This window comes from Colobus angolensis, unplaced genomic scaffold, assembly GCF_000951035.1.
Source record: "Colobus angolensis palliatus isolate OR3802 unplaced genomic scaffold, Cang.pa_1.0 Scaffold20, whole genome shotgun sequence".
Taxonomy (NCBI): Eukaryota; Metazoa; Chordata; class Mammalia; order Primates; family Cercopithecidae; genus Colobus; species Colobus angolensis.
Window position 1 is genome coordinate 10,516,016 of NW_012115155.1, and position 11,421 is coordinate 10,527,436.

At 43.1% G+C, this 11,421-nt stretch overlaps 1 protein-coding gene and 1 pseudogene across 1 annotated transcript in view; one reads left to right on the forward strand and one right to left on the reverse strand.

The window, feature by feature from the left end:
* The window catches only part of UGGT1 (UDP-glucose glycoprotein glucosyltransferase 1), a 123,919-nt gene that overhangs the window by 43,713 nt on the left and 68,785 nt on the right, over positions 1–11,421 (forward strand). The window contains exons 14-17 of the mRNA XM_011941723.1: positions 575–694; positions 2,266–2,351; positions 6,441–6,576; positions 10,803–10,934. Coding sequence (XP_011797113.1) covers positions 575–694; positions 2,266–2,351; positions 6,441–6,576; positions 10,803–10,934 — 474 coding nt within the window. The remainder of the gene's footprint in view (positions 1–574; positions 695–2,265; positions 2,352–6,440; positions 6,577–10,802; positions 10,935–11,421) is intronic.
* Positions 7,451–8,315, reverse strand: LOC105511544 (annotated as a pseudogene).

The following is an 11,421-nucleotide window of genomic DNA, read 5'->3' on the forward strand; positions in this document are numbered from 1 at the left end:
ATATATATATATATATAGCTTCTTTCTCTTATTTTTATGTATTCATTCTTGACACTAGTCCTTTATTGGGTTTGTAGGTTACAAATGTCTTTATCTATTCTGTGGCTTGTCTTTTAGTCACTCATTTTTCCACTCAATCTTTTTATCTTTTTTGTTTGTTTTTCTGAGATAGGGTCTTGCTCTGTTGTTCAGGCTGGAGTGCAGTGGCACGATCATGGCTCACTGCAGCCTCGAACCCCTTGGGCTCAGGTGATCCTCCTGCCTCAGCCTCCTGAGTGGCTGGGACAGCAGCCACCATGCCTGGCTAATTTTTATGTTTCTTTGCAGAGATGGGTGTCTCATAATATTGCCCAGGCTGGTCTCGAACTGCTGGGCTCAAGTGATCCTCCTGTCTTGTCCTTCCGAAGTGCTAGGATTACAGATGTGAGCCACTGCACCCAATCTTTTTATCTTTGAAAATGGTCTTGTCTCATGTGATTCTTCTTCAAATAATTCAAAGTCTTATTGTTATTATTGCAGATTTTACTAGCTGGTGACTAATGTGCATGCATCCTGTTGTGTTATTTTTTTGTAGTGGATCAACAACCTGGAGGTTGATAGCAGATATAATTCATGGCCTTCTAGTTTACAAGAGTTGCTTCGACCCACCTTTCCTGGTGTTATTCGGCAGATCAGGAAAAACTTACATAATATGGTAAGTAGCTCTTACTGTCTGCCTGTGAATTCTGTTTCTCCCTTGGCCTAGTCCCTCTTTTTTTGTCGTGTAGAATGGTCACTTCTCGCCTTTACTAGCCGCTTCCTCTCCCACCCTCCACCAAATACTCTCCCTGTTCACACTAGGAGGGCTTTGTAGTGTCCTGGCCACTTGTGGGGCTGTGGGACGTAACGGGAGCGTTACAGCCCCCCCTCAGAGTGTGGGGAAATGCTCATTTTTAACATGAAGGTTTAGACTATTGTTTTAGTCTTTTAATTTGTTTTTAATTTTAAAACATTTTTTAGTTTTTAATTTTTATTTTTTCTAATCAGCTTTTCCAGATTGAATAAGTTTTCATACTCTTCACACCATTCAGTGATGTGTTTGTCTTTAAGACTTTATATTTTTTAGAGCAGTTTTAGGTTCATAGCAATATTGTTTTATTAGTTTTAAGATAGCTCTTTTTTTACATACGAAGGTGCATATTGCTGCTGTTTTTCTTTAATATCGTAATCCCTAAAATTCAGCAGTTTCATTTATTCTCTTAAATAAGGCTGTTGGCCAACTCCTACTTGCGCTGCTTTAGAGAGAGAGAAAGAGGGTTCTTAATTGGCCCACTTTTTCCCTCTCATTTCTTTCCCTTCCCTCACATAGCTGGGAAAGAGAGAGTGGTAGGTTTAGTGCCAAGGTTGGCCTCCTCAGAACTTGCCCTCTCTACCTTTCTTCTTCTCTCTTTTTTTTTCCCCAGAAAGAGTCTCGCTCTGTTGCCCAGGCTGGAGTGCAGTGGCAGGATCTCGGCTCACTGCAACCTCTGCCCCACCGGGTTCAAGCGATTCTCCTGCCTCACCTCCCAAGTAGTAGGAATTACAGGCACATGCCACCCTACCTGGCTGATTTTTGTATTTTTAGTAGAGACGGGGTTTCAGTACATTGGCGGGGCTGGTTTCAAACTCCTGAACTCAGGTGATCCATCTGCCTTGGCCTCCCAAAGCGCTGGCATTACAGGTGTGAGCCACCACACCTGGCCACTTTTCTCTCTCTTGAAACCACTTCTTTCCTTTCTAGTCAGAATTTAAATCTCGTTCTGTTTTACCATATGTCTGAAGACACTTTATTAAGTGAGAGAATGTCTGAGTTGCTTAGCACATGATACATGTTTATGTGCTTACCTGACAGCTGTGACTGTGGTCTAAGAATTAGGTTCTAAGTGAATTCTTAATTCAGAGATCCTCAGAGATGAAAATACAAAAAGGCAGGCTCCATTTTTTAAGGTGAGAGAGTTGCTAAACTTGGTTTTTGTTTGGGGTAGTAGAAGAACTGGCATCCACACTCTACAGTACACAGTTCCCTGGTTATCAGCCTAAGTCCATGAGAAAATCACCTAGCCCTTCAGTACCACGTTTTTTGAACTTAGAAGGAGGTAGCTGCTGTTTGTAGAATTCATCTTTTATGTGGTTCAACCGTAGCTCGGAAAAGGTTGACTTCATGTACAGTGATTCATAACGTTTTTCTCAGCCCGCAGATACTCGAATAAAAGTCATTTCATGTGTTCTTTTCCCTTTCTTCAACAGGTTTTCATAGTTGATCCTGCACACGAGACCACAGCAGAGTTGATTAACGTAGCTGAGATGTTCCTCAGCAATCATATCCCACTAAGGTAACACTGGTATTGGTTTGATGATATATCTAATTTAGCTGAGGTTTTATTTGTCTTTTTTAAATGCAAGTCTGGTGCTACTGAGTTGTAGGATAATTAATAGTGCACATCACTAATGGCAATTTTATTTTCTGGTCAGTATGAAGCCAGTGTCTTTTGGGACTGAGAATTTGCTTCTCAATGAATAGAAGCTTACCACCATTGAATTATCAATAAATAGCCCATGTAAAAGTAGTTTCTGGCTGCAGCTTGCTTCCCAATGGAAGGGAATTTTCTTAGGTGAGTGTCCACATCACAAAACCTATTTCCGCTTCCAGCAGAGGTACAGAGCATTGCCAATAACTTGTTAGCCTGTCAAGGACCAAACATATACACAACCTTTTGTAGATGCAAACAGTAACAGTTACTTCTCTTGTGTTGCCAAACCTGCCAACAGGGTACTGAATGACTGGATTTCCACTCTCCTTTTAAGAACAGTTTATTTTATTTTATTTTTTTATTTTTTTATTTTTTAAAGGTTTTACATATGAATGCTAAGGTATTTTCACCTACATTCTGAATAATTCTGATAATTTTACATGTTGGTGAAATTTTAATTCTTAGAAAATGTGAAAATAAGGAAACAACTCTTTATTCAATAAACATCACTATGTGTTCCATGATTACTACTGGGCTAAATGCTGTAAATATATTTGCTTTATTCTACCTTCTTGGAAAAGATCCTCTGTATACTTTCAAACCCCTCAGGGAGATACGTGATCAACCGCTAGGTTATGTCCTACTGGTTAGTTATAAGTGCGTTAGAATTTCAGAAAAACAAAAAAATCATCAAGATATTTGGGAAGCACAAAGCTTTATGGAGAAGTTGGATTTCAGATAGGTTTTGAGGAAAACAGAGGGTTCTGAGAGTTGGAAATGCATATTTTGAGTTTGATGACATTTTTCCTTTTTTTTTTTTGAGACGGAGTCCCACTCTGTCGCCCAGGCTGGAGTGCAGTGGCTGGATCTCAGCTCACTACAAGCTCTGTCTCCCGGGTTCATGCCATTTTCCTGCCTCAGCCTCCCGAGCAGCTGGGACCACAGGCGCCCGCCACCTCGCCCAGCTGGTTTTTTGTATTTTTTAGTAGAGACGGGGTTTCACCGTGTTAGCCAGGATGGTCTCGATCTCCTGACCTTGCGATCCGCCCGTCTCGGCCTCCCAAAGTGCTGGGATTACAGGCTTGAGCCACCGCACCCGGCCTGACATTTTTCATACAAAGCATGAATACATCTGGTTAGATGGAAGAACCTATTACTGGATCACAACCAGAGCTATGTTTTGATTAAAAGAGGAATATAAGAACACAGAAGAAGTTGGGTCGTGGTAGACAGTTGGCACTAATACAGTATTTCTTGAATTGAGGGACGAGAAGAGGGCATGTGGTCTGCAGATTGCAAAGGCAGATGAGAAGAAGACACTTGAACTCCTAGGCACCTGAGAGATTGTGAATAGCTGGAGAGAGCCGGGCGTACAGGCTCCTCTTTCCTTCTTTGTAGGAGCTCATGTGGTCCTGCAAGTTGACTACTACATATTGATACATTATTATCAACTAAACTCTGTAGTTTACATTAAGATTTGTTATTTGTGTTGATGACACAAATGTATGATGTCAAGTATTCATATTACAATACAGTTTAATACAGATTAGTTTCACTATCCTAAAAATCGCCTGTGCTTCAGTTGTTTCTCTCTTCCTCCCTTCCCCTGAATCTTTGGCAACTACTGGTCTTTTTACTGTCTTCATAGTTTTGTGTTTTCCAGAATGTTCTAGGTTGCAATCATACGGCATGTAGCCTATTCAGATTGGTGTCTTTCACTGAGCAATGTGCATTTAAGCTTCTTCCTCTGTGTCTTCTCGTGGCTTGATAGCTCATTTCTTTTTATCACTGGATAATAGTCATTATATGGATGTCCCCCATTTATTTATCCATTCACTTAATTGAAAGATACCTTGGTTGTCTACAAGTTTTGGCAGTTATGAACAAACCTGCTGTAAACATCTGGGTGCAGGTGTTTGTGTGGACATGTCTTCAGCTTCTTTGGGTAAATACCAAGGAGCGCGATTGCTGCATCGTGTTAAGAGCATGCTTAGTTTTGTAAGAAACTGACGAACTGTGTTCCAAAGTAGCGGCACCATTTTGCATTTCTACCAGCAGCGATTGAGAGATCCTGTTGCTCCACAGCCTTGCAAGCATTTGGTTTTGCCAGTATTTAGGATTTTAGCCATTCTGATAGGTGTGTGGTGGTATGTCGTTGTAGTTTAATTTGCCGTTCCCTAATGACATATGATGTTCAGGATCTACTTATATTTATCATCTGTCTGTGTGTCTTGTTTGGTGAAGTGTCTGTTCAGATCTTTTGTCCTTTTTTTTTCCCCCCTGCCCTTTTTTCCATTTTTAAACCTTTGGTTGTTTTCTTTAAGAGCTTTTAAGAGTTAACTCTTTTTAAGAGTTTTAAGAGCTCTTTGTAGGTCGGGTACAATGGCTCATGCCTATAATCCCAGGACTTTGGGAGGCCAAAGTAGGAGGATCGCTTGAGGCCACAATTTGAGATCACCGTGGGCAACATGGGAAGACCATCTCTACAAAGACTTAAGAAAGAGTAGCCATGTGTGGTGGCACACACCTGTAGTCCCAACTACTTGGGAGGCTGAAGTGGAGGATTGTTTGAGCCCAGTGGTTTGAGGCTGCAGTGAGCTGATCGTGCCACTGCACTCTGGCCTTGGCAACAGAGCAAGAACCTGTTGAAAAACAAACAAGAAGAGTTGCATATTTTGTTTACCTGTCCTTTATCAGATGGTGGTTTTGCAAAGATTTTCTGCCACTCTATGGTTTGTCCTTTCATTCTGTTAATAATATCTTCCACAGGGCAGACATTTTTAATTTTAGTGAAGTCCACATTAACCAAATGTTGTCTTTCATGGATTGTGCTTTTGGATCTAAGATCATTGCCAAGCTCGATACCACCTAAATTTTCTTCTCTGCTGTCGTCTAGGAATTTTAGTTTTTGTGTTTTACATTTAGACCTGTGATCCACTTTGAATTTTTGTGACAGATACAAAGTCTGTGTCTAGACTGATTAATTTGCATGTGCATGTCCAGTTGTTCAGCACCATTTATTGCAAAGATGATTCTTTGCCCATTGAACTGCCTTTGCCCCAGTATGATCAATGCAATGTCTTTTTTGCCAGCCCATCTATAGATATATAATGGTATGTCTGTGGTTAATTCCTTTATTTTAAAATTTAAAATCTGGTAAACTTTAACCTTGATTATTGCTTTTTGTCGTGGGACAGTTGTAAACCTTTTTCAGCTTTTCTTTTACCAGTAATTCTCGTACTGCATGTGCTAAATGTCACAATCCCCCCCTTTCTGTTTACTTTGAAAGTGTGAAAATTTTTATTTCTTCTAATTTTTGTTTAAAAGCAGAAAAAAACATTCCTTAAAACTATAGCAACACTCTTCATGTCAGTGAAAGCAATCTTTTCATGACGTGGAAATGGCTTGCTTTAACAGTAGAAAGGCCTAAGCCACATTTGAAAGCCTGCTTTTTTATTAATACTTTGGAAGTGGCTGGGTGGTGGCTCCTGCCTGTAATCCCAGCACTTTGGGAGGCCGAGGCTGATGGATCACCTGAGGTCAGGAGTTCGACACCAGCCTGGCCAACATGGTGAAACCCTGTCTCTACTAAAAATACAAAAAATTAGCCAGGAGTAAGTGGCCTGTAATCCCAGCTACTTGGGAAGCTGAGGCAGGAGAATCACTTGAACCTGGGAGATGGAGGTTGCAGTGAGCTGAGATTGCACCATTGCGCTCCAGCCTGGGCAACAAGAGTGAAACTCTGTCTAAAAAAAAAAAGAAACTTTGTAAGTCGTGTATGTATACCTTTGCCAATCATGTTAGAGTAGACTGGGCTGTGAACTGTGCTTTTCTCTCAAAGGGTTTTCCTCTGTTAGCTATAATGTATGAGAAGGGTACAAGGATGTCATTCTTTTTAACCGTTTGCATTATTTGACATATTTCTTTTTCTTCTTTTCCCTTCTCCTCCAGAATTGGTTTTATCTTTGTGGTTAATGACTCTGAAGATATTGATGGGATGCAAGATGCTGGAGTGGCTGTTCTTAGAGCATATAATTATGTTGCCCGAGAGGTGGATGATTATCATGCCTTCCAGACTCTGACACAAGTACGTTTTTGTTCAGAATGGCAAACAATTTTTTCAGATCCAACTTACTCTTAATAGCAACGTGTGGCCATTTGTAGGCAAGATAGCTGCGGTACCTAGAGCTCAGGGGTGGATCCTGAATTTAAAAGTCATGTCTGCTGCAGTGTGTAGAGATGGATCTGAGGAAGGGCAAAGCAAAGTGGCAGGGATGCCAGTTGATGAGCTCTTACAGTGATCTCCATGAGAAGTAATGGAGAAGGTAGTTAGCAGCAGGGCTGTGGAGAATGAAATAGGTTCAAAAGAAGTCACTCAGAATAGTAAGTATTTTATACTTTGTTATTTTATTCACTTTGTGCTTAAGGTTTGCTTTTGTTTGTTTGTTTTAATGTATCTTCCACAACGGCTACCTTAAAATTTTATTTATTTATGTACTTTTTGAGACCAGGTCTTATTATGTTGCTCAGGCCGGTCTCAAACTCCTGGACTTAAGGGATCCTCCCATGTCAGTCTCAAATACGTGGGATTATGGCTGGCTTTGCACCACCATGCCCAGAGAATAAGTATTTTAACTCTGCTTTTTAAAGTTTTTATTTATTTATTCATTCATTTATTTTTTATTGTTATAAGTACATGTGTTTGATTGAGGGGGCCGCAGAAGACAGAGAGATGGTACTGTACGCAGCTAGTATAGGCTTGGAGGCCGAATGCCACACAGAGACGGACACAGAAACAGTCCAGCACTCAGCAGGGAAGGCTGGGCATTATTCTGAGGCCTGTAACACTTGGTTGGCAAGTGGCAGTCAGCAGGGAATCTGGCCTAGGGCTTAAGGGGCCCAGGCATCCTGGAGGCTCCCAGATCTGAGGTCCCGGGTGGCATCCGCTGTGGTGCCTGGGCTCAGCTCACATTATTCAGGGACTTGCAGACAAATGGGGGCAGTACGAAGGCAGCACTGTACACGTCTGAGCAGCTGCACCTGCTCCACCTGCTGCCGTGTCACTTGTTGCTTGGGCTTCTGGAAGTTGGTGCTCAGGTTTTTGCTGCAGAGCATGAAGCCAGTCTGGCTGCTGGGATAGGTGGGGACAGTGCAGTAGGCGTGTGCCACCATGGGGAAGAGTGACTGGCAGAACCACCGTGTCTCCTTGATGAGGTCCAGGTGCAGCCACTGGTCCTCTCCCTGGCAGCAGAGAATGCTGTCCTCGTTGAGGGCCATCTTCATGAGTGGTAATAGGATTCCTTGAAGAAGCTTTCAGTGGATCCCAGGAGTCAGTGATCATATTGAAGGCATCCTGGTTCTGTTTCATGAAATCAAAATTGTCATCCATCTGCAGGGTCAGCTTAGCGCTAGAGTAGCCAATGGCCATACCCAGTAGGAATTTCTTAAGAGACCTGAATGCCATCCTCTTCAGTCTGTCATTGGACCACAGACTCCACAGAGGAGTGCTTCACCACCTTGTGCAGGATGCTATCTCTGTCCCCGATGATCAGCACCTTTTGTGGGATGGGGTGGTCGCAGAGTGGCAGGTTGATTCTCATCTAGTAGAGAACTTATCCCTGTCCATGCAGGGGATGATGCCATCCAACACCAGCACACTGCTGTAGGTCTTACTGTGGAAAAACAAGGATATCCTGGACGCGTGAGTGCTGGCAGTGGAGCAGCTGCACCATCTGTTAGGAACAAGGCTTCCTTGGGCCTCAGGCTGCAGGTCTCATGGAACCAGCCCTCCTAAATGGCAGCATGACCACTGAAGCTGGGCTCCATGTCTTTTGGGTTCTGCGGCCTGAGACTGCAGGCTGTGCAGAGCCACAGCAGAACAGGACCAGCTACACCCACCACCAGCTGTTTATTTTATTCTATTAAAAAAGTTGTTGTAGAGACAGGATCTCACTGTTGGCCAGGCTGGAGTATGGCAGCGCAGTCAGGGCTCACTCCCGGCCCTAGGTGATCCTGCCGCCTCAGCTTCCTGGAATAGCTGAGACTACGGGCATGCATCACCATACCCAGCTAATTTTGTTGTTGTCGTTTTTAATTTTTGCTGGGAATGATGTCTCACTGTGTTTCCCAGGCTGGCCTCGAATTCCTGAACTTAAGAAATCTTACTGCCTTGGCCTCCCAAAGTGATGGGATTTTCGGTGTAAGCCACTGGTTCTTGGCTGCTGTTTTTTTATTTCAGAAGTGAAGTAATGCTGCTCACTGTAAAAACAGTTCAGGCCGGGCGCAGTGGCTCACACCTGTAATCCCAGCACTTTGGGAGGCCGAGGGAGGCAGATCACCCGAGGTCAGGAGTTTGAGACCAGCCTGGTCAACGTGGTGAAACCCCATCTCTACTAAAAATACAAAAATTGGCTATACGTGGTGGCTCATGCGTGTAATTCCAGCACTTTGGGAAGCTGAGGTGGGTGGATCTCTTGAGGCCAGGAGTTCAAGACCAGCCTGGCCAACATGGGGAAACCTCATCTCTACTAAAAATACAAAAATTGGGCCGGGCGCGGTGGCTCACGCCTGTAATCCCAGCACTTTAGGAGGCCAAGGCGGGTGCATCACGAGATCAGGAGATCAAGAGATCAGACCATCCTGGCTTTAACACGGTGAAACCATGTCTCTACTAAAAATAAAAAAAATTAAATGGGCGTGGTGGCGGGTGCCTATAGTCCCAGCTACTGGGGAGGCTGAGGCAGGAGAATGGCATGAACCCAGGAGGCAGAGCTTACAGTGAGCCGAGATAATGCCACTGCACTCCAGCCCGGGCGACGGAGTGAGACTCCGTCTCAAACAACAAAACAAAACAAAATAAAAATTAGCCAGATATGGTGGCAGGCACCTGTAATCCCAGCTACTTGGGAGGCTGAGGCTGGAGAGTCTCTTGAACCTGGGAGGCAGAGGTTGCAGTGAGCCAAGATCATGCCATTGCACTCCAGCCTGGGTGATGAGTGAAACTCCGTCTCAAAAAAAAAAAAAAAAAATTCAAATAAATAATATTCGTGTCAATTTCGATTTCTCCTTTTCTCCCCTCTCTCTTTCCTCATCCCTCCTAAACATCATGGACATAGTTTTTATTTCAAGGACTACTTATAAGTGTTCAGATTTCTCTTTTTTTTTTTTTTTGAGACAGTCTCTCTCCATCATCCAGGCTGGGGTGCAGTTGTGTGATCTTGGCCCACAGCAACCTCTGCCTCCTGGGTTTAAGGGATTCGCCTGCCGCAGCCTCCTGAGTAGCTGGAATTACAGGCGTGCACTACCACGGCAGGCTAATTTTTGTATTTTTGGTAGGGTTTCAACATGTTGGCCAAGCTGTTCTCGAACTCCTGACCTCAAGTGATCGATCCTCCTCACCCTCCCAAAATGCTGAGATTACAGGTGTGAGCCACTATGCCTGCCTGGGCTATTTAGATTTTTCTTAACGTATTTTTTCGTTTGAGACTTAACATGACTGAGCTGATTCCGGCCGGGCGCGGTGGCTCACGCCTATAATCCCAGCACTTTGGGAGGCTGAGGAGGGCGGATCACAAGGTCAGGAGTTCAAGACCAGCCTGGTCAGTATGGTGAAACCCCATCTCTACTAAAAAATACAAAAATTAGTCGGGCGTGGTGGCATGTGCCTGTAGTCCCAGCTACTCAGGAGGCTGAGGCAGGAGAATCGGTTGAACCTGGGAGGCAGAGGTTGTAGTGAGCTGAGATTGCGCCACTGCACTCCAACCTGGGTGACAGAGTGAGACTCCATCGCAAAAAAAAAAAAAAAGAAAAAAAAAAGAATATTTAATTTCCAACCTAGAAAGCCATCTTAATAAGGTATATGGAAAAGGAAGAATTGCTAACATGTCCCAATTTGACCTTTCGAGAAAAATAATCGGCCAGGCGCAGTGACTCATGCCTGTAATCCCAGCTTGGGAGGTTGAGGTGGACAGATCACCTGAGGTGAGGAGTTCAAGACCAGCCTGGCCAACATGGTAAAACCTGTCTCTACTAAAAATACAAAAAATTAGCTGGGCGTGGTGGCAGGCATCTGTAATCCCAGCTACTCTGGAGGCTGAGACAGGGGAATCACACAAATCCGGAAGGCAGAGGTGCAGTGAGCCGAGACTGTGCCATTGCACTCCAACCTGGGTGACAGAGCAAAATTTCGTCTCAAAAAAGAAAAAAGAAAAGAAAAGTAATCATATTTTCCTCTAAATTCAGAAAAATGTGGAATAAACACTTTGAAATTTGAACTTAAAAGTGTAGTTAACTAACTGTTTTTTCTTCCTTCAGATCTATAACAAGGTGAGGACTGGAGAAAAAGTGGAAGTGGAACATGTCGTCAGTGTCCTGGAGAAGAAATATCCATATGTAAAAGTGAATAGCATTTTGGGGATTGATTCTGCTTATGATCAGAATCGGAAGGTAAAAAATTTCTTTGTGTTTCTTATTTGATTGCAACACTATATTGTCCTTAATCACCTGTTTGGGGGCTTTGGTTAATAATGGTGATGGTGGTTAAAGTGTTTCACTACTTAGCATTTAAAAGTTTAGAAAACAGATCACTTTCTCAGTGTTTGAAAAAGTTATTTCAGTCTTGTGAAGATATGACTGATTTTTAACTTGCTTATTTATTTACTATTAAATTGAAAAACAATTTTTTTTCACAATGAATGATAGTACTTCCATGAAGTTTGCTCTGGATAACATCTACTGGATGTATAGAGCCAGGATATGATGTACAGCTTAATATATATCATATTGGCTTTATTTCATTATTTAGGCTAAGGATGGAAGTATATTAAGAAATGTACCATCCTGGCTAACCCGGTGAAACCCCGTCTCTACTAAAAAAATACAAAAAACTAGCCGGGCGAGGTGGCAGGCGCCTGTAGTCCCAGCTGCTCGGGAG